This window comes from Muscardinus avellanarius (genome assembly GCF_963383645.1).
Source record: "Muscardinus avellanarius genome assembly, chromosome: 6".
In the NCBI taxonomy this organism is placed as follows: Eukaryota; Metazoa; Chordata; class Mammalia; order Rodentia; family Gliridae; genus Muscardinus; species Muscardinus avellanarius.
The window spans coordinates 43,300,161-43,324,170 of NC_137791.1; the positions used below are offsets into that span (position 1 = coordinate 43,300,161).

At 39.5% G+C, this 24,010-nt stretch overlaps 1 protein-coding gene across 1 annotated transcript in view; it reads left to right on the forward strand.

Annotated features, from left to right (window-relative positions):
* The window catches only part of COL25A1 (collagen type XXV alpha 1 chain), a gene marked incomplete at both ends in the record, with an annotated part of 482,772 nt that overhangs the window by 280,655 nt on the left and 178,107 nt on the right, over positions 1-24,010 (forward strand). The window contains one exon of the mRNA XM_080697535.1: positions 9,888-9,905. Coding sequence (XP_080553661.1) covers positions 9,888-9,905 — 18 coding nt within the window. The remainder of the gene's footprint in view (positions 1-9,887; positions 9,906-24,010) is intronic.

A 24,010-nucleotide genomic window follows, 5' to 3' on the forward strand; every position in this document is an offset into this window, starting at 1 on the left:
TGGGAGGCTGAGACAGGAGGATCCCACAAGTTTGAAGGCATCCTCAGCTACTTAGTGAGGCTCTCAGCAACTTAGTGAGACCCTGTTTCCAAATATAGTATAAAATAGGTCTGTGAGTATAACCCGAAGGTAGAAAAGCTCCTGGGTTCCACCCTCAGTACCACACACAAAAAAAATCAATCAATATAAATAAATAAATTAATTAATTAAAAAAATAAAAGCCCAGTTCTTATCATGGCTGGCCTAGTTCCAGGGGCCTTGCCCCTCCTCCCAAGCCTTTCTTCCTCTCCTTTTCCCTACCCTTGCCAAACACACCCTCAGTTACTGGAAGCCACCAATTCCTCAACTCACCAAGGGTGTGGAGGGCTCATTTCTCCTGGTGCCTACAAGATGACTATATCCTCAGTTTCTTTTTTTTCTTCTTAGATAAAATGAGGTCTCCACTCATTATCATAATTCTCTAGCCCTACTTCGCTTTGTGTTCTTTTAAATACTGATTTGATTCCACAAGCCATTTCTTTTCTCCCAACTTAAGTCTTCTATCAGCTTGTAAACACATTCATGTACCTTGTTCTTCCCACAGAAACAAAGAAGCGCTTCCCCCCAACTCTGCATCCCTTCTAGTTACTCTATTTCTTTTCTTCCCTTCACGCACAATTACTAAAATTGTCTATTCAGGTCAGCAAATAGCTGGTACATATGCTTTCCATGTTTTCTCTTTTGTAGACACTGCTGATTAATCTCAGCACTCTTTTCCAAAACTCAGAACTTTCTTGAGACACTGGTCCAGGCAGCCAGCAGGAACAATCAGAGCCTGCACCTCACACGACACCTGCTTGACATCTGTGGGGCTTATTCTTGTCTTAAGTTCCTCACCTCACTGCTCAATCAGTTGCAGAAAAAAGTCTGACCTCCCACTGGTTAAATGGAATGGAATACTTGTCATCCTAATTCAATCAACATCTCTTTTTATAATTTCAATCTTGATTTCCTTTGTTGTTTGTTTTTAATTCTTTTCCTCTAGTTTCCTTTTTAAGATGCTCTTATTTTCTTGCTCCTAAAATACAGATATTTCTCTAACTGGGGATTCTTAACACAAGATGAGTGCTTTCTTAGTGAATCCATAGATGGAGTGTGTGTGTGTGTGTGTGTGTGTGTGTGTGTGTGTGTGTGACATTTTAAAGTGTTTCCTAGATAGCCAGAGCAGCTGTACCACTTGTCCAATTCAAAAGAAGGTTCAGAATCACAGCTCCTTTTTACCCCCTGGGGACACCCAAACCCATGGTTTCAGCCATTAGCAGGTGCAAGTGAGACACAGGAGGGTTTCTGTCACTCACACTCATATCCCAGCTTCATCTTTCACAAGCCGTGTGACTAAAAGGATCTTTTTGAAACCTTGTTTATATACAGAATGGTAGAAATGACTCCCAGTATGCAGGGTTATTATTATAAAGGGAGATGTCATTTGTAAAACTCTTGGTGACTTATGGTAGCCAGTAAGTGGTAGCTCTTATGATATAGCCCAGAACATCTGGGTCCCTAAAGCACATGTGTTTGTCTATTTGCAGAGCTCTCCTTCCCAATTTTAAAATAGATTTTCATTTCTAGGGCTCTGCCTTGCTGGAGCAGTAAGCATGATGTGACTCACGCATTATGAATTAATTGACTCTCTGAGTGTTAGAAATTTGCTAGCACGCATTTATTAACGCAAAACATCTAGGACAGCTGCAGAGAGTGCAGTAAAGCCCATTTTTTTCACACAATATTTAGAAAATTGGAATTGGGCACTAACATAAATTGATTCAGACTGAGAGATGTTTATAAATTGGCTTTCAATATTTACTTGGAACAGTCAAAATGGCACACTTTTAAGGATGTTTTAAAACATAGCAGAAATCAAATTATTCAATACATACAATGTAACAAAAATTGGTGGCTCAGTAGAAAGTGGCCTTCACATTCTTTAAAAGGCATATGTATTTAAAGCAATGGAGACAGAGCAGGTGTCTACCCTCGTGTGTATTAAATATATTTATTGTATCCTACTAAACATATCTGTTAAACTGGTCATGTATTTACATTTTGGTACCCAATTCTGATTTCATGCTAGTGATAAAAAGGCTTGGGGCAGTGTTACGTTTTAGAAGTATAATACAGATTTGTACTCAAAAGCATAGGTTCTTTATATGATTCCATAAAATAACACATCCAAATTCCAACCCAAATATTTTGGTTTGCAAAACAGCAAAGGTTTCAACTAATTCTATGATTCCCAGTCTCTACAGAGCCTCCATGGCCCATCATTTGTGTTTGATTGTATAATCCTCCTCTCCCCTCCTCTACTGCCAACCTGTTCCTAAAAGTCTGCAGGGCGTACGCAAAGGCACACCTAAAACCCATACTTGCTGAATTGTGGAGAATATATTTTAATAATTTTATAATACTCTTCTAAGTCATTAAAAACACCATGAACTGGGAAAAAGTTGGAAACTGCAATTCACAATCACTGGCCTAGATCTTTGAGTAAATGAATCGAATATGGAAAAAGTTTAGCAACTTAATTATTAAGGTTCTATTTAAAAGTTTTCTGTAATGAATTAGATATTTGATCCTGTGTGAGTGTGTGTGTGTGTGTGTGTGTGTGTGTGTGTGTGTGTAAATTACTGGGGATTAAACCCAGGGTCTGAGCTATACTCTCCAGCATGTTTAACTTTTTATTGTGAAACAGGATCTTGCGCCGGGCGTGGTGGCGCACGCTTGTAATCCCTGCGCTTGGGAGGCGGAGACAGGAGGATCGCGCAGGTTCGAAGCCAGCCGTGCTGGCGTAAGAGACCCTGTTTCAAAAATATAAAATAGGTCTGGGAGTGTAGCCCAGAGGAAGGGCTTCCAGGAACCCCAGTACCACCAAAAAATAAATAAATAAATAAATAAATAAATAAATAAATAAATAAATAAAAACAGGATCTTGCTAAATTGCTAAGGTTCTCTGGAATTACAGGCATGTGCCACCGAACCTGACTATGATAATATATTTTTGTAATTAAGGATGGGCCTACTAAAATTTGAAGAATAGAAACTACAAAGATTAAAACAACCACCCACAATCCCACCACCCAGGGATGACCACTTCTGTGTACGTTTTTCTCTTTCCTTCCCTTCCTTTTCTTCTTTTGCTTTCTTCCTCCCTGCCTTCCTCCCTCCTGTCTTCTTTTTCCCACTTGCTTCCTTTATTATTCTCTTTCTAGTTGTTAGATTTACAACTATATGCCTAAATAAATACACATGTATGAGCATACTAAATTATATCTTAGAAAATGTAGAGCTTGTATTTTACATACTATAATATAAAGAAATATCTAAACATATATAATTCATAATTGGAAGAACACTGTGTTTCCAGTGTTGTAGCATAAGGACATAATAAGAAAAATAGTCAAATATTTATATTAAAAGATGCAAACATTATTTGTAATAGCAAAAATACAAAGTTCAGCGAACTATTAGGCATCCAATAAATTTTAATAATACAATTTAATGCATATAAGAAGAGTCCTTATCTTATGCTCTGTATGTAATCATTTTAATGGCAAAAATATAAACTATATAATTTTTTCATTTCTTATGCTCCACATATGGAACATTTACTCATAAGAGACAAAAATTAATATAATGTTACACTAGAAAGTATTTTTAATTAATATGGGAGAGACTTATGAACTGATTTAAATATAAGTACATTTTAAAATACATTTTTATTTATGAAAGGAAAATAGTATAAAATAAATTTCAAGTTTTAAACTGATTTTTACTTTCCTTACACTGAACTAATAAAATAACTTTCATATTCATTTTGCTCCCTTTATCTATCTCTGAAATTTTAAAGGAGAAATACCATGTAGATTTAAGACTTGCCATTTTTCTGTAGCACTGAATATGGCTTTTCCTTTCCAACATTAAAACCATTGCGGATTAAGTATTTTTCAAAAGGAACTTTTAAATTGAAAGAGTCTTATCTAAGTAATATTATGTGACTGCAACTCCAGTAAGAACTAATACCTATCCTGTTGGGCAGCACAACAGGTAATATTAATTATGAATAATGTTTATTTCAGTCAAGTGTATTAGACTCTGTGGAAGCAAGAGATTATGTAGTCCTTGTAAAATCTTATTTTAACTTATGCACATAATTTTAAATGCTTTATTTCTTTATTTGCTTGTCTCTATTATATTGATTATTGATTAAAAAGCTAATACACACTTTTATCTAAATTTCAAAAAATTGGCATTGACCATATAGCCAACTTGAAATCTCTGGGTTCTATTTGTAGAGCATAATATACAAAGTAATTTGACACCAGTATTCTCATTCTCTTGTTATTTATATATGGAATCCTTCCATCCATCCTTCTCTTCTTTCTTTCTTTCTTTCTTTCTTTCTTTCTTTCTTTCTTTCTTTCTTTCTTTCTTTCTTTCTTCTTTCTTTCTCCTTTTTAGAGATGGAACCTAGGAGCATTCTACCTCTGAGCTATACCCCTAACTCTTTCTTCTTTTTGTGGGTCTGGGGATGGAGCCCAGGGACATTTGACCTCTGAGCTATACCCCCTGCTCTATTTTGTATTTTTATTTTGAAACCGGGTCTCACTAAGTTGCTGAGGCTGTCCGTGAACCGTGATCCTCCAGTCTCAGCCTCCCAAATGCTGGGATTACAAGCGTGCACCACCACGCCTGGCCCTAACTCTTTATTTTTATTTTGAAACAGGGTCTTGATAAATTGCTGAAGGTCTCACAAAGTTGTTGAAGCTGGCCTCAAATCTACAATCCTCTTGTTTCAGCCTCCCATGTACTTGAATTACAAGCATGTGCCACCACACCAAGCTAGATATGGAAGTGGTGCTTCTTGAAAACAGAACTCTCCTGCTCAGGCTCAGTGGCACGGTCAGTAGGGTGTGCACTCCTTTCAGAAGCCTCTGCTGTCTGTAGCTGCCTTAGTCCCAGTCTAATTATCCAACTAAGACTCCTCAAAGGATAGACCTCCTCTTGACATGGACGTGTTTATTCTGCAGTGAACAGAAGCCAGGAGAACCCATTCTGAAATAATAGATTGAGAAACTGTAATTTGAATATGTAGTATTATAAGAATAGTAATCTTTCTGATGTTTCCTCAAAAACAAGGTCTACCCTCTTGAGGCAGTGAGGGTATTTTCAGCACACAGCAGCTTCATGGTTGCTTTGGAAGCACTTTGTAGCTTGGGCACTGGGATATTGGATGTTAAAATGTAAGCAGATTTCCAGTGCACAGGGGCTGGATGACACTCCTGCTTCCTTGTGCTGCATCTATTCCACTTGCTGGCATAGACTCAGATTGCAAAGCGAAGGGGTCCATCCCACTGAGGTGGGTTCTATAACAGGATGCCTGTTGGTCCTTGAGCAACCTCCTGCCCCCAGGACAGGCCTCTGCCACCCTGAGTCCTTTGGCTGTAGGTCTAGAGCTTTATGTCAATGCCTGCTGCCGGTGTTTTTTCCACCTAAAAAGAAAAATAAGCTTGATATCTGAATGTGTGTATTTGAGAATTACTAAGAGATGATGAAATTATAGTAGGCATCATTGAATGACTTTTTAGACAGTGTTTCAAATTGCAAAGCATAGAAATGATTTCTTTCATCTCAGAAGAATGAAATGTATCTGACTCTGCTAAATTAAATGTGATAGTCAAAGCCAGGTGTAGTAGCTCCCACCTGTAATCCCAGTGCTTGGGAGGCTGACAGAAGGATCACAAGTTTGAGACTAGCCCCAGTAATTTAGCGAGGAGCTCAGCAGCTTAGTGAGACTCAGTTTCAAAATGAAAAATAAAAATAGGACTGGGGTTGTAACTCAGAGGTAAAATGCCACTCGTTTCAATCCCCAGTGCCAAAAACAACAACAATAACAACAAAAGTGACAGTCAAGCTCAGCTTTCACAGTGATGAGATTCTGAGTTATTGAGGCAATTTCTTTCTAATTACCTTCACACAGAGGTAGCACTTTTCAGAGTTGCACAAATAATACTAATATTCCCTCAGTTTGAGTAGATGAAAGGGTTTTTATTTACAACTGATCACAGTAAAGATATTTGTTTGCTATCCTAATCAATATTTCAAAATAATACTACATTTCAAGACTATAATCTTTGTACCCTATCTGTGCATGTGTTAAATGGAAAAAAAAATTTTGTCTTATCCGAAAAGAGTGACACAGATTTACCACCTATAAAAAAAAGTATCATGTAGTGAAACTAATTGCCTCAGTCAGGAATCCAGAGCTTTGTTGATTGAGAAAAGAGTGTTAGCACTTTCGGGTAACCATAATAGTGATAACAGCCCAGCATGGAACGCTGACTGCGGCTCTCTAGTTGCCTGAAGTAGCAGCACACACCCCAGTGATGGCTCCTCTCATCTACCGTGTTCCTTGGTGTCTTGTTTGCTTCACAGAGCATTCAGCTTCCTGGGACACTTTTCTGCCAAGCGTCAGCTCCTGACAGTTGAGTTTCTCTTTCAAAGCCCATTCCTCCTGCTTCCCTGTGTCCTGCTGGTGCCTGCGCTGCCGGGGGATGTTGTCCTGGGTGTCCAGGGAAGTAGCCCAGCGCCCTTGCCTTCTTCACTTGTGCACCTGTGCTGGGGACATGGATGCTCCTGAGTGTCCCCATGATTTGACTGTTTTGCTTGGCATGGCCCTTGACTATGCAAGATTTGAATTTTTATTTATACAGACATGTTGGTGACTCACTTGGGGGGAGGATAATAAAAAGCCTTTTCAGTAATTCTATTTTTTTTGAGAAACATCAACTTAAGTTGTGTTTTGTGAGGGTTAATTATAATTGATAAGTAATCATTTGGGTTGTATTTTAGAAAACTGAAAAAAGCTAATGTTCACAGGTTGTTATTGATAGTGCTCACTACCTCAAAATTAGAATCGTCAAGAAAAATACCCACTAACTAATGAAAATGCTTCTAGTTCTCAAATAACTATTCGGAAGCAATTTTGGAAACCGTGAACACGATTTCTTTTGGCGATTAGCCTATGACAATCTTTCTTGGCCGGTGCCCTCAGTCAGGAGGAAGTTCCTGAGGTTGTCTCCCTGGAGGGCTCTGGCCTGGGCTTCCAGGCTAGGCTCCTGCTGGGATTGCCCCGCCCTGAGACTGCTTCCCTTTTGGAGGCAAAAGGTTCAATTCTGTGAACTACAAGATTCCAGCTGTCCGGCTGGGCTGTTTCCTTACAGGTGTTGTAGGTATGCTAGTGAGTAGACTGTTACAGCATATTGGGGGTGAGGACAGATGGTCTGGAATCTTGTGTAAGATTTAAAAATCTTGTATTGCCTGATCTGGGTCTCAAGGAAGTTACCAGCTTTGTCATGTTATAGGCATTGTTTCTCTGGGAAGCCTCTCCACCACCCACAGCCATTTTTTCTTTTTCCCCCACCTCTGTGTACATGCACATACACACCATACACCGTAAATTCATACCACACATTAGAGTAACCTCAGTTTCTAATGCCTATATTAAAGTCAATTTTTGCCGGATGTGGTGGCACACGCCTGTAATCCCAGTACTTGAGAGACAGACAGGAGTATCACACATTTGAGACCAACCTCAGAAACATAACAAGACTCGACTCTACATTCTAGGGAGACCCTGTTGGCGCACACTTGTAATCCCCGCGCTTGGGAGGCGGAGACAGGAGGATCGCGCAGGTTCGAAGCCAGTCTCACTGGCTTAAGAGACCCTGTTTCCAAATAAAAATATAAAATAGGTCTGGGAGTATAGCCCGGAGATAAAACGGTTCCAACCAAAGAAAAAAAATTTACTGTCCCTTACTGCTATTCCGTCACTAACATAAAATCCATAACACAAAGCATTTTTGTATATAGCAACATATAGTATATGTGCAAATTGTGCTGAATCATTTATTCAGTGTAATAGCAGAAATGCCACATTTTAAAGAGAAGTGGCAAAAGTCTATTACCTGTAGAACAACCACAGGAAACAGAGAAACCTCAGGAATTATGTTAGATTTATTTAGAATTTTTTTTCTGAATTTAAAGAATCCTACATTTCAATTTTTCATATAACACAGGTAAGAGATAGATTGTGGAATTTTATACAAGATGCATATCAATATTTTTTTAATTTTCATTGCTTGCTTCATTAAGACCCAAAGCTTAAGGGGATAGAGAGAAAGAGGGAGGAAAAATACACAGATTGTAATTTTACTCAGTTCACAAATCTAGAAAGGTCCATATTTACATGTCAGTGGAGAGCCCTATCTCTGGGGGTTCTCAAGTGTCAGCTTTATGTCTAGTGCTGACTTTTGGGCTGTTCCTTTTAAGAAGCTCTGACAGACTGGTTTCTGTGCAGTAATCAGTAAACAGGCGAGGGCCTGCTGGACTGGGGGCTGAGAGGCACGCCCTGGTACCATGAGAGGTTCCCGTACCATGGCTGACCCCAGCAAGTCTGCTTGATCTGTGCGCTTGCATTTCTAGATGGAGATGTGAAATGGCCTGGTAGGAAATTCGTGAACTTTTCAATTAGGTTTGGCGTGAAGTTCTGGTTTTCTACCTGTGGGCTATGGGACCTTCAGCTCATTCCTGAGCCTCAGTTTCTCCTTTTGCAAATGGAGAGTTTTAAGGAATAAGTGGAGTAACATATAAGCCAAAGCGTCTAGCACCTAGGAATAATTAATGTTAGTCTCTTTCTCTCAGTTCACACAAGCTAGAACAGGAGTGGGGTGGGTAACATCTGCAGTAGCTCGGTTTGGTTCCTCTTTCTGGTTTGACTGCATAAGACCTAGCCCATTATATTTTTAGGCAAAGCTCTCGAAAATCACCTGGCCTATCCCCAGTAATTCAAAGAAGTTTCTGTAGAAATTCCAAGCCTAGAGAGTTCCCAGGTGTATTACCCAAGGACACACGGCAGAGACAGAGATTGCACATCAATTATTTTTTTGGATATTCTCTGTGTGAATTTTTCTTTAATCTCATCAGATACAAAATTCAATTGGCGATTAAGAAGGTGATGTGTAATCAATACTTCTATTCACAGGTGATTTTTCTTTAGCTGGAAGCATTTAGAGTTATGCTGCTTTGAAATTTTTACGAGCTTAGAAAATGACATTCAAAATAAATATGCCCAAAGGTCACACAATCTACTGATCGTGTGAGGATTAGGATGCTCCTGAATGATCCAAAGACTTAATGTTTTCTTTTAAATATCCTTCTGTTGAATCGTGCTAAGTAAAAGATGCTTATAAAAATTCACTTAAAATGTTATTGAAACAATGAGAATTTCAGAGTTAGGGAATTCTAAAACCGACGCTCAGCCAGCACATGTGTGGACATGTGCTTGTGTGTGTGCGCTCTCTCTCTCGCTCTCTCTCTCTCTCTCTCTCTCTCTCTCTTTCTCTCTCTCTTTCTCTCTCTTTCTCTCTCTCGCTCTCTCTCTCTCGCTCTCTCTCTCTCGCTCTCTCCCTCACTCTCTCCATCATAACTGTGTCATGTCTGACTACGTCACTCAATAACATCTATGCTGGGAGGTTCTCCCTCTTAGTAACCCCTTGGTTAGGACACTATGAAGGGTGATATTCCTATGCCTTCTTTTTTCCCCAGTTAGATTCTGGAGTTATTTTGGATTTACACATAGTCAACTATAATAATAAGATTTTAGGTAAATAGTATAGAGTAAAAGTATTAAGATTCAATATGAATTTTAAAGACACAAAGTATCTTGGTAGTTACATGTTATTTTTTTTCAGAAATATTTTATAGAGGTTTCCAAGATGAGTTTAAGTTTTGGTAGTAAAAATATTCACTTTACATGACAACATTATAATTTTTTCTCCTCTTGTCAATTTCAGGGTCAACCTGGTCCTCAGGTAAGTGAAATCTTTTCTAACAAATTAACTAAAACTTGGGATTTTTCCAGTTTTTTTCCCAGTGTTTTTCAAAGAATATAAGAAAGCTATGAACTGGTAATTATGATACCACATAGTTGACCAAATATTTCCCAGGAATAAATCCTGGGGCATTCAGGGTTGTATGAGCTGGATCAGCTGTTGGGCCAGATGGCAAGTTTAAAAATGTGGCATCATATAAAGCAAAACTCTTAACTGATCTGAACCAGGACCACAGGACTTTCATGTAAAGCCGAATGACTTAACTTCGGGTATGAACTGGTTTGCATTAGGTACTGATTAATCATGTACTAAAAATGTTGTAGTCTACACAGACTGATTATTTCAACTGCAATCCTATTGGCTTCTTTTGATGTAATATAGAAAGGTACTGACTTTGCTTTATATTTTCAATATAAATCTATTGTTGCAGACGTGTGTGTGTGTGTGTGTGTGTGTGTGTGTGTGTGTGTGTGTGTGTTGTACTAGGAATTGGTGGGTTTTTTTTTTTTTTTGGTGGTACTGTGGGTGGAACCCAGAGGCTTTCTACCTCTGGGCTATACTCCCAGACCTACTTTATATTTTTATTTGGAAACAGGGTCTCACTAAGTTGCTGAAAGCCTCACTAAGTAGGAGGCTGGCTTCGAACCTGTGTGATCCTCTTGTCTCAGCCTCCCCAGTGCAGGGATTACAAGCGTGCGCCACCACACCTGGCTCTGTATTTGGAATTGAACCCAATGACATTCTACCTCTGAGCTCCTCAGCCCTTTACATTATTATTACAATTTTGTTTTGAAATAGGGTCTCTCTAGGTTGATGAGAGTCTTGCTATGTTGCTGAGGCTGTCTTCTAACCTGTGATCCTCCTGTCCCAACCTCCAAGTACTGGGGTTACAAGCATGTGCCACCATGCCTTGCAAAAATATAAACAATTAAAAGTAACCCATCTAATAGATGTGAATACCAATTTGTACAGCAGAGTTCCTATATTTTTACATAATTTTATCTTATATTAACTCTTTACTGTGTCTACTTTTTTCTTAAATAAATTTTATTAAAATATATTAAGTTTTATGCATTCAGTGTGTTTAACATAGATCCATAAGGTACATACACTAAACAAGCAAGCAATATACCTTTAAAACCTCAATTAGAGGCTGGCCAAAGTGGCACGTGCTCATTAATCCTGATACTAAGAGGCAAAGGCCAGAGGATCTGCAGGTCCGAGGCCAACACAAAGTAACTCAGTGAGACCCTGTTTCAAATAAATGAAAGAGAGCCCTAAGTGATGGGGCAATCCTATAATCCCAGTTCTTAGAAGGCTGAGACAGGAGGATTGCAGGTTCAAGGCCAGCTTCAGCAACTTAGGGAGACCATTTTTCAAAGTAAAAAGTTTAAAAGGGGAGGGGGGAGCTGGGGTGTATCTCAGAGATAGAATACCCTTTGTTCAACCTCTAGTACCAAAAATGAACGAATGGGGCTGCAGGTGTAGCTCAGTAGAATCCCCTGGGTTCATTCCTTAGTACTCCCTCCTTCCCATACAAAACCTGATTAGGAAATTTTATGACTTTAAAATGTCTGAAACAGTTTCTTTTATGCAATCTAATGTCTTAAAATTTCCATGTTCTTTGATTTGGCCACTAAAAATGATTAGTCACTCGAAATATATTTGTATACCAGGAGCTTATAATTTGGTCTATTTTCTTTTTTCCATTTTTAATGGCTTAAACAATACCTGCTGTTTCCTTAAAATGTCATCTTTGGTTTCCCTGGTCTTGCAAAATTTCTAGCTAAAATTCCACAGTTTCTTTTTGTTTGTACAAGATTCGTGATAACTAATTTACCTTCACTTTCTCCCTGTGGATTCTGTCCATCCCCATTCTGCACCTATCCCCATGTGGTGTGAGTTGTGAGAAAGGGAAGGACATGAGCACTGTAGGACTCCCTTCCACCTTCTCTCCCATCTCTTCCTGCAGCTGGTTGGTTGCGGGAAGAGTCTGCCGTCTGGACAGGTTCTCTGTTATTGCTCAACCCATCTCCCACCCTGGCTGGCTCACAGCTGACCACCGGAGGCCCTTCTGCTAGCTCACCCACCCCCTGCTTCTCCGTGCTCCTCTAACTGGGTGGCACTGGGAATGGTTCATTTCCAGAATCCCAACTTCCAGTTTTCAATGGGTTACTATCAATAAGTGTTTATTTCTATTATATAATAAGAATATTTTGGGGATATACAAGGAATAAGTTTTTGTAGTTTGGACTGGAAAAGTAAACTATATTTATTTTATGAGTGGTCTGTAGGGGAAGATACAATCTGATTTCACAAGGAACCTCTAAAAAGAATCAGGAATGTTTGAATCGAAAGCTTGCATATCCTTTTAACTTTTAAAAAATATTTGGATATGATTATAAGTAGCAACTTGTTATTCTTGTGCAAATGTTTATGTCAGTGAGAGTTTCTTACACAGGTTAAGCACTTCCCAGCCTCCATTCATGGTATTCTATGACACAGAGCTCTTCTTTAGTGAGTGAAAAACTCAATTCTGCTTTTTTTTCTCTATTGCATGTACTTTTGTAAGAGCTCCCAGATTGATAAGGGTTTATTTTGAAGACTGATGGTTAAAGGGAACTGTTATTCAGGGAGGAATTCTGGTGTCTTCCTGAAGCTGGACACAGCTTAGATGGGATTCAGTTTAGCTTCTTAAGAGGTTGTGGGGAAGACTGGGACACAAAGTAGTGAACATGTGACGGGCACAGTGTGGGGTGTAAGCACGCGGCCCCTTGGGGATACAGGCGAGTATTTGCACTTATCTAGCTGTGTAAAAAGATGGTTCTTGACAAAGGATATGAGATGATGAAAGGGTATTAGGAAAAAAAAAACCACAATGTTAGTATCTGGTTAGACTTTTGTTTTTAAAAGACACAGGATGTGACTCTACTGAATCAAGGGAAATGAAATTCTTGGAGGGAAAAACAACAGGATAAAGTAAGCAGTGTCATAGTGAGTTAAGAAATGGGTGAAAAGAGAAAAAATAAGTGTTGGCAGAGCAGGAGTAAGGGCAGAGAGAAGGAAAAGAAGATAGAGAAGAGGCTGATGAGTATTTGATTTCAAATTAGAGGTAATAGGAAATTCTTTACTTTTTTCTGTAGTGAAGATTGAACCTAGGGATGTACTACCTCTGAGCTGCACTCCAAACTCTATTTCAATTCTTATTTTGAAAAAAGTTCTTAGTAAGTTAAAGTTATTGGGAATCTTGCAAAGTAGCTGAGACTGGCCTTGAATCTGCAACCCTATTATCTCAGCCTTTCAAGTACTAGGTAAAGGCGTGTACCACCACGCCCAGCTATATTTGCTGTATTGAAATGAAATAACCCTGATATTTGTTTATTAACTCATATTAACATAATTCAATTCAATCACCCGGCAAGTATTTATTTAATCCCTACTATGTACAAGGCATGATAAGTCTACAAAACTGTGGTAAGACAGACTCAGTCTCTGTTCCTGAAATAGTTTTATGTTTATTATTTAAAATTATATATTTTAAAATATTGAATTGATATATAATTGAATATATTCAAAGTATACAACTTGATTACATATACATATACATTGTGTTATGATTATAACCGTCAAATTAACACATCTCTCTCCACATGCTATGCAGTATTATATCCTCAGAGGTTACTTTAATCACTGAAAATTTATACCTTTTTGCCAATATCTCTATGCTCTATCCTTCTGAGTTCAATTGAGATGATACAGCATTTGTCTCTTAGTGTCTGTTTTATTTTGCTTAGACAATTGCCCTCTAAATTAATCTGTGTTGCTGCAAATGGCAGTATTTCCATTCATCCATCAGGGTACTCTTAGGACAATGTTCTATGTTGACTATTATCAATATATTTCACAGATAAGTGAGATCACAATGTGTGTTTGTTTTTATGTCTGGTTTATTTTACTTAACATAATGTCATCTGGTTTTGTTCACATTGTTGCAAATGGCAGGATTCCATTCTTTTTTGTGACCAAGTAATATTCCATTATGTATATATGCCACATTTTATTTATTCTTCTGTTGAAGGGTGCTTAGGTTGATTTCATATCCTGGATGTTGTGAAAAGTGTTACAATGCCAAGTGTGGTGGTGCACATTTGTAATCTCAGTACTTGGGAGCTGAGACAGGAGAATCGCAGGTTCTCAGCCAGCCTCAGCAACTTCATGAGGCTCTTTACAACGTAGTGAGACCCTCTTTAAAAATAAAAAAATAAAATAAAATAGAGTTGGAATTCTAACTCAGAGGTAGGATGCCACTGGGTTCAACCCAAGCACACACACAAACACAAAAAGTGTTGCAATGAACATGGATAAGAGTGAAGATTCTTATTACATACTATTAGATTCTTTTTTTTTTTTTTTTTTGGTACTGGGGATGGAACCCAGGGGCATTCTACCTCTGAGCTATACCCGGGGCCCTATTTTTCATTCTTTATTTTGAAACAGGGTCTCACTAAGTTGCACTAAGTTGCAGAGGGCCTCACTAAGTATCTGAGACTGTCTGTGAACTGCAATCTTGTCTCAGCTTCCCAAATGCTGGGATTACAAACATGTGCCACCATGCCTGGCTTTACTGTAAAATTCTTATTAACATGCTATTTTATTTCATTTCCTTGGGGGTATATATTAGTTAGCATTTTCATTTATTTGCCTAAAATATCTGATAAGAACAGCTTAGAGGAGGAAAGGTTTATTTGGCTCCCCGTTTTAGAGGTTTAGTCCATGGTTGGCCGGCTCCTAGGCAGAAACATCATGTTAGCCAGGAAGCAGAGTGAGAGAGACGAAGGGACCAGGGACAGTGATGCTCCCCAAGGCCACACCCCCCGTAACTTGCGTTCTCCAGCCACAGCCTACCTGCCTACAGTTACCACGTGAGTCTATTCGGATGAATAAGCCATCAGTGGATTTGCCGGTTGATGAGGATAGAGCCTGGATTCTGTCGTTTCACATCTGAACATTGTTGCATTGCCTACACATGAGCTTTTCTGGAGTCGCTCCATCCAGTATATGGCCCGGTGGGATGGCCGCGTCACATGTAAGCTTTTAATTGTTGCATACTTGCATACTGCTCTTCATAATGATTCTCTTGCTTTACTTGCCTACCAACAGCGTACGGCCTTCTCTTTTGCCCACATACATCCTTACCAGCACTTATCTCTTGCCTGTTTGATAATTGCCATGGACAGGTGTGAGGTGGTATCTCACTGTGGCTCTGATTTGCATTTCTCTTATGGTTAGTAATGTGAAGCACTATTTCAAATATCTGTAGGTCCTTTGTATGTCTAATTTGGAAAAATGTCACATCTCTGGGCATAGTTCCCTCAATACTAATGTATTAACATCAGAATCACCACCTCTAAGGATGACCTTAAGCCTATGTGTCTGTCCTCCCCTGCATCTTCACATCCAGATGACCACCAGCCCATCCAGATGACCACCAGCCCATCCAGATGACCACCAGCCCATCCAGATAACCACCAGCCCAGGCTAGACCTGGAACGTGCAGCTGAGTTTAAGGAGGCCCTTTGCCCACATGCAGATGCTTGAGATCAATGCCTTGTGCCAACATGGTCCTGGTAGATCCAGGCACTCCTGCCTGGTACCGAGTCACTCACTCCCCAGCTCCACATTCCCTTTTACCTTTCTCTCTTTATCCCAGGCTCTCCTTTCCATTTCCTCTCTCTAACCAGGTAGCAGAGTCATAGCCCTGACACTCTGCATACCCTGCTAATAGTGGGCGAAGGCCAAATTTCTCCAGCTTACTGCCTACCAGATTTTGGAGGGGTTTATTTTCTTCCTTTTTTCCCCCATAGGTGCATTGCATTGCAGTTCTATATAATAATGACATTTTAAGGATATATTCACATATGCACACAATATCGTTTGGTATGTTACCCTTCATACTCATGCTCTATAACCCTTCCTTTCTTCCCATATATGCTAAAGAGATTGGTAGTAATACCTTCATATTTGGCCAGAATAAGAGTATTTGGTCTGTTTCCTTACTCAAGATGATTTCTACTGTCACCTTCCAATCTTCTGCTGGGCTTTCCTCATTTTCACAAGGTCTTTTTTTTTCCTTTCCTTTTTTTTTTTTCAGGTCTGGGGATGGAATCTAGGGGCATTTGACCTCTGAGCTGAGCAATACCCCCTGCCCTATTTTTTATTCTTTATTTTGAAACCGGGTCTCATTGAGTTGCAGAGGGCCTAAGTAGCTGAGGCTGTCTGCGAACCACAATCCTCTGGTCTCAGCCTCCCGAATGCTGGGATTACAAGTGTGTGCCACCATGTCCGGCTTTCTTTCCTTTTTTCTATCTAGCTTCCACATATGAGAGAAAATATGTGGACCCTGATTTTCTGAGACTGGCTGATCTCAATTAGCATGAAGTTTTCTAGTCCCATCCATTTTCCTACAAATGACGTGATTTTGTTCTTCTTTACGGCTGAGTAAAACTCCATTGTATGTATAAAGCATATCTTAAAAAAATTTGTTCACCTGTTATCCTAGGTAGGATTCCAGATTGCTGTGGCTTTTGGATCTGACTTCCCCATTGCCATTCTGCAGAAAGGCAGCCCAGGAAAGAGAATAGTTATAGCTTTTTCCTGTTCTGTAATGGAGGCACCAAAGGTTGGGATTGGGTACACTGCCAGCCAATCTCATCCTACATGTGTTAGCTAGATAAAATTTTCTCTCATGGTTCTGAGTGTGTGTGTGTGTGTGTGTGTGTGTGTGTGTGTGTGTGTGTGTATTACTGGGGATTGAACTTAAGGGCATTCTAACTCCAAGCTTCACATCCAAACTCTATCTTTTTATTTTCAAACAGGTCTCACTAAGTTGTTGAGGGTCTGGCTAAGTTGCTGGGGATGGCCTCAAACCTGTAATCCTCCTGTCAAGTACTGAAATGATAAGACTGCTCCCACACTCCCTCTATGACTCCAAAGCTCTGAGTCTCAATGTGCTTTCCAGTTAGAGTGCAGTAGAGTCTAGTTTCTTGCCTGATGTTCACATATCTGCTTTGGCCTATTTTTCAGCCTTACCGTAGTTTAACTTCTCTTTCTGGACTCTGATTCACTCAAATCAAATGAAACCATTCATTTTTCTTTTAATATTTTTGGCCTTTTCTTAGGATAGTCTTTTCTTTGGACTGCTTAATTCTCTTAGCCCTCAGTTCCCACACATCCCATCATGACCACCTGCATATTTAGATGTTTCTTCCAATAAGATGTCTTTACTTTCCTTGACCCAGATGCACTCTCTCCCTTCTGCATCACCACAGCACATTATCTGTACAGTTTTTTATATTGTCACACACTCAGAGAAGTGCACAGACTCAGACTTTTAAGTCAGACGTATGGTAAGTCCAATCCTCGCTCTCCCACTTGGATGAATTACTTTGTCACTGTCAGTCTCATTTTTCCCCATCTGTAAAGCAAAGATGATAATGTTAAGATGTCTTATCTCAACAGAGGGTAAGATTAAAATAAGATAATGTGTGTAAAGGTCTAACGTAGTGCCCCATATGTAGCAAGCGCTCAGTCAGTACTGATGTCCTCCTTCCCTTGTCCTCTCTTACTTGTATCATGATTATCTCTAGACATCTTTTCTCTCTTTCTTAAAGGCTTTTGTGGCCGGGCGTGGTGGCACACGCTTGTAATCCCCACACTTGGGAGGCGGAGACAGGAGGATCGCGCAGGTTCAGAGCCAGCCTCTCTGGCTTAAGAGACCCTATTTCCAAATAAAATATAACATAGGTCTGGGAGTGTAGCCTGGAGGTAGAAGGGTTCTATCCCCAATACCACCAAAAAGTAAAAAAATAATTTTAAAAAAGCTTTTGTGATCTTCAAGGACAAGCCTATGCTTTTTTAAATCTATTTTTCTAGACAATGTCTAATTTAGATCCTTGTACATCATAGAAATTCAACGTCTTATTCAGTAGTGAGTGGTAGATAGAAGAGCATAGGGAGCCAGGTAAGTGGCCATACCTGCAATCCCAGTACATGGGGGGCTGAGTCACAAGGATCACAGCTTCAAGGCCAGCCTTAACAATTTAGCAAGACCCTTAACAACCTAGTGAGACCCTGCTTTAAAATAAAAAAAAAAAAGAAAAGAAAAAAGGGTTGGGTATAGCTCAGACATAGAATGCCCTTGAGTTCAATCCTCAGTACCAAAAAAAAAAAAAAAAAGAGTAAGGATAAAGAATTCTAAATGTCCTAACCAGTATCATCATATGGCATAAATAATGCATGTAAAACAAGTATTGAGGCTTATGGCTTGGTGAGTTTGGATACCTTTGTTTCCTTTTATTGTAGGAGTTTATTTATTTTGATATTTCATCCTTAATGAAAATAAGCAGATAGCATTAGCCCAAGGCCATACTTAATGTTATTTTATTTTGTTACAGTTTATTTGTAGGGCTCAAGGATTGATTTTCATTTTTCACAATCAACTATTATAGAAAGTAGTTCATGGTGATCATGTGTAATGCCACACTGTCATAACATTAATATTTTCCTACTAATAAATACACAAATTGTAAAAGCTAGTTTTTTTTTAATATTCTCAGGATTCCATCTGGTCCTCTTCACAAAAATGTATTGACCTTTTTTTTGACCCAAATAACCCCATCAGTATCTTCAATAACTGATATTGAATTAGTAGGAGCATTGTATTAAGTGAAGGGTATTTCTTCCATACCACTTTATTTTTTTTATTTTTTATTTTTTGGTGGTATTGGGGTTCCCAGAAACCCTTCTACCTCTGGGCTACACTCCCAGACCTATTTTTATACTTTTTTATTTGGAAACAGGGTCTCTTAAGCCAGCGCGGCTGGCTTCGAACCTGCGTGATCCTCCTGTCTCCACCTCCCAAGCGCAGGGATTATAAGCGTGTGCCACCATGCCAGGCTTTATTTTTTGTTGTTGTTGTTTGTTTATTTTGCAGTACTGGGGATTGAGCCCGGGGCATTCTACCTCTGAGCGACACCCCCAGCCCTATTTATTCTGAGGCTGTCTGTGAACCGCAACCCTCCTCTCTCGGTCTCCTGAATGCTGGGATTATAAGTGTGTGGTACCATGCCCGGCTCATACCATTTTATTTTTTTGCACAAAGGTTTTAGAGTTTCGAAGACTTCCTTAAAACTCTGCTCTGGAGTTGCATGTGAACATGAAGGAGATAATTCCCTTAGGAATTTGGAGCACTAAAGTGGTGCGTGTGTTGTAATTCTCTATTACCCAGTGAGAAAAAAATGTGAGAGAAAAACCACAGGCAAATACCATCAGACAACTGCACATGGAGGCGTGTGGCGGCCATTGGAGACTTTTCAGACCCACTTGAAAAGCAGTGGAAGGTGGCACTGGGCCTTTGGGCCAAAGTCCCCTTTAGTTGTTTTCTGTTGCTCTGACACACTCATTGCCACTCTGCAACGTTTCACTAAATTTTACACAACTCAAACTCTGTATTCCTTGCAAAGGACTTATTCCTGGATCAAATTGTATATTTGGGGGGCAGTACTTAACTTGCTATTCATATGTTTTAAATTATATACTAAGCTCCTTCTAACCTAACACTTTAGCAATTCCCATATTTCATGTTTGTATTCCAATCTGGCCTTTTCCAGATTCATACAGTCTAACTTGAGGGCAGAGGGAGGACATACACATTCTCCAAGAAATTTGAAAAATATGTGTATGTGTGTCCGTATGTAGAAAGTCTTGGTTTTGCTCACTACATGATAGAAATGTCATATTAAGCTAGTAATGCAGTCCACCCTGAATAAATCATGGTAGACTTGCAAAGTATTAACATCCCCAATTATCTATATTTTATGTGGTAATTATATGATAAAGAGACTGATAAGTCTTCATGTTTTAGTGTCTTCAATATTTTATTAAGTAAATGGTTAATATAATATGAAAGACTCTATTTTCCTCCAGATGGCTCATATTATTAAGAGTACACATAGCATAACAGCTTGTGGATTTTACTGCAATCCATTTCTTTACTTTTACTTCATAATTTGTGTGTTTAAATGGTATGATAGCTCAAAAGTTTAATTTTAATTTAGAATTCATTCCCACTGAAATTGACTGGAGAATGTTTATTGCCAACATTATGCTATATTTTCTAGCAAACATATTCCTTTTACCTCCATCTGGATGAAAGTGAAACACGTTAGCATTTCACGAGTAATTAAGTGAATACATGTTTGGATCTATGGAAGCTGTTATCATTCCCGATCCACTCATGTTTGTATCTCAATTTCCCTACGCATTGTTGATATATGAAAAAATCACAGTTATTATCGTTATTTTTGGTGCTAGGGATTTATCTGAGGACCTTATGCATGCTAGGCAAGTTCTGTAGTACTGAGCTATACCCCCCAGGCCCACAATACATTTTTGTTGAATATACATATATATCTAGTAATTTAGATTTAATGATAATTTTATATGTATTTGGTGATTAAATGACTGAGCCTACTGAAAATATAAGCTTAGAAAGCAAAGCTCAGCTCCTAGAGCAGGGGAGGGAGAAACACATATCCACCAAGGCCACACTCCAAGGGCCCCTCCATAGGGACTAAGCCCCCTCCCAGCATAGCCACCTTGCTTCTTTGAGAGCTAGAGGGACATTCTAAATCCAAACCATTACATATGGTGATAGTATAAGACCCTCTGCACAAAGCTGTTATATGCATATTTGTAAGTGTGTACACTTCTCTTTAAGGAAAGCAAAGAGTTTTCATTCAAAACATTGTTCTTCAGTAAAATAAAATCACAGTACTTTGTTTCAGACTTTAAAATATTTTTGGACATGGTACATCTAACCCTAGTTAATGTAAAGACTAAGAGTTTAGTCCCTTGTAGACAAAATTTATTCTTCAGTTATTTTTTAACCAAATGATCAGAAATATTTGGCACTAATTAACACCTTAAACCAGACACATCTATTTTAGTAATTCACACTCAGAAGTTTTTTATTAAAATACATGAGATTGAATACAAATCAAAGGTGGTGTCTCAATTGATAGTCAAATATCAATTGTCATTTTGCTTAGAAGAGTCACAGCATACTTACATGAACCTGGCAGCCAAAGCTATGGAGCAGTTTGGGGGAGCTAGTGAAAGAAATGATAGTCTTAGAGTAAATTCAGCACCAACACTTGTATTTGTCCAAGTTGTGCACTGTGCACAGCTGCTCGGCGAAGGGCAGGTGCGTTCTGAGATTTAGCTCATGTTCCCGAGACTATATCCATCTGGAGGAAAGCTTCCTTATCTAATTAATATAAGGTCTCAATTTGGGCCAGCAGATCCCTGAAGAAAGTATATACAATTTCCTCAGATGAAAACTCACCAGCCTTAGTGGTGAACATGGTAACGGGAGAGAAGAACCAGTCACGGAGAGATGTAGGATAGGCAGTAAGTGGAGCCCTGGAAGAAGCCACAGGTGGGGACAGAGTGGGCAAATGGTAGCTGAAAGCAGATGTAAAGTTGGAGGAAAGAAAAGCCAGAGGTGCAAGGAAGATTTGTTATGATATGCAGAAGAGAAAAAAGACCCAGGAAAGAAGACAAAGAAAACCCCAAGAGGCAGAAGACCTGGAAGAAAGCTTGCTAAAAAAAGCTAAGGGGGTGCGTACCCATGTGAAATACTATCCCTGATTTTGCAAGTAGGAGGTCACTTAGTCATTTCAGTAGCCTGGTGGTTTTCAAAGCGGCATTGACATGGCTTTTGGAGTATTGAAAATATGGGGAGAGTGAAAAATAGAATACTCATTCTCAAAGTCAGAGTCATGGGAAAAGGAAGACAGGAGCCAAAAATATCTGTTCTTTTTATGAGAAGCAAAATCTTTCATTGAATTGAGTTCACTTCGTCCCCAGGAAACTGGGCCAGGTCATTTCATTCCTTTTGCTCTTAGTCTTAACTCTTCTGAACAAATGTCAGGAGTCAACAGATGAGAAATTGTAGTGACCCCCAAGGGCACGCTTCCTGGCTGAACTCTCACCATGTCCTCAGGAGCAGCAACTGGAGCGTGGTGGACAGACACAGACATCTGTGACTTTTTGATCACCATCAGGCTGTTGGGAGAAGACTCATGTTGGCCCTGATGAGGTTAAAGGCTTCTGTGGCAGGAAACCTGCTAATGTATTTATTGGATATCTACCATGTAGAAGGTACATAACTACACATTTGAATTAGAAAGAGAGGGGGCGAAAGGAAGTAACATTTACAGAAAACCATGTGTTCTTTTAATTACCGCCTGCAGCTCCTAGATGAGGTCATTATTGTTCACTCCATCATACAGATGGAGAAAGTGAGGTTCAGAGAGTTTAGGTGCCTGCCAGAGGCCGTGTGCTGGAAGACCATCCTTCTCTTCCTGCCCTCAAGGGTAGTTTAGTAAGAACAAAGCTGAGCCCAACAGGCTGAGCCAGATTTCCAAAAGAGGCCAAGTGCATCACGAGTTCAGAAGTAGGAAAAGCACATACACGAAGGACAGTCAGGTAGAGCTCCGGGAAGCGAGGTCTTGGAGTTGAACCGCCGGTGACTGACATTAAGCTGGGGAGACGTGCCCGGGAGATGGAACCGTACAGCAAGGACAGACAGTTCCTGGAGAAACTCAAAGTTCTACTATGTTCATTTTTCAAAAGTAGTAGCATATATTAAGTCACCGGGTAAGCAGTTTTATGAAAGGTGTGCCATAACTATTTCAGGCAAAGTGATCATTGATAATATTTATTTAACAGAAATAATGATGTAGGCAGAGACAGAGCGCAGGAGTGAAGGCATTCTAAAGGGCTGGTCTTCAAGGGTGCCTGGCAGAAAGGGTCCCAATGAGGAGCCTTACTTGATAGCAGCTGGCCATCAAGGATTTAGATATAGGCTCAATCCATACCTCATTTGGTAGGAATCAGAAGGCTCTCTTAAAATAAAATTTTAAATTAACTATTTATGGGAACTTTCAAACATTATCAAAAGGAAAACGATATCATAAACTGCTCTGGCCCTCTCACCCAGCTTTAAGAAGTATCAACAGCTAATCTTATTTTGTGAGTCCCTTCCCCTCATTTATTTTGTCTGGGTTGGGTTTTTCTTTGGCGCTTGTACCCAGACCCTCACACATGCTAAGCACATACTCTGCAGTTGTTTATAGGGGTGTATTTTAAAGTAAAACCCAGATTTTGTATCATTCCATCAGTGAATTCTGGAAAAGATGTCTCTAACCGATAGGGCATTTCAAAACAGAACCATCATTTCTTTTAGAAACCTTAATAAAATCAACAAATAATTCCCCAATATCGCCAATACCCAGGCTTGTGCACCTTTCCAGCTATCCAGTAACAAGGGTGTTGTCAACAACTTTGGGAAGATGAGGTCAGTTCAAGGGATTTTGTGGCACATGAAACCTATAAGACTTGGTGACTGATAAAATTCACCAAATCAAATATTGAACTGAGTTCTTAGGCAGGAAAGAGGAGGGGGGGGAGCATATTTAACAAAACTAAAAGGGCCATAATCATGATGGTCTTGCAGCAAAAAGTGAGGAGCTTGGTTTAAGAAGGTTGACTCTGAGCCGACGATGGTATATCTTGGCTTGGACATCTGGCGAGCAGTTGGTGACGCAGGATTGCATCTGAGAAGGGAGTGTAGGATGCGCGTCAGGTAAGCTGAAGCCTGGAAGGTCTACTTGATAGCTGCTGAAGGGAGTAAACAGAAAACAAGCTTAGGGACAAATCTGGGCAATCTAACATTTATGGGTTTTGTCAACTCTTCCTCCCCAAACCTGGAGTTTATTTGGTTTAGCCTGGGATGACTCCTTCCTGGGGCCAGAGGACTGGCCCCGCAGTTCCCGTCCTCAGCTCAGCTTTCTTTTCCTAATGGAAGAAAATGCCCCCAGGACCAATATGTATTTCAACTCACATTCCTTTATTTTTCCCCAAACCAGACTATAAAAATAAGATTTCCTTGCTGTTTCTCTTTACTCAAATCGAATTTCCATTTTTTTTCTATGAAAATCCATTACTTAGGGAAATTGGTG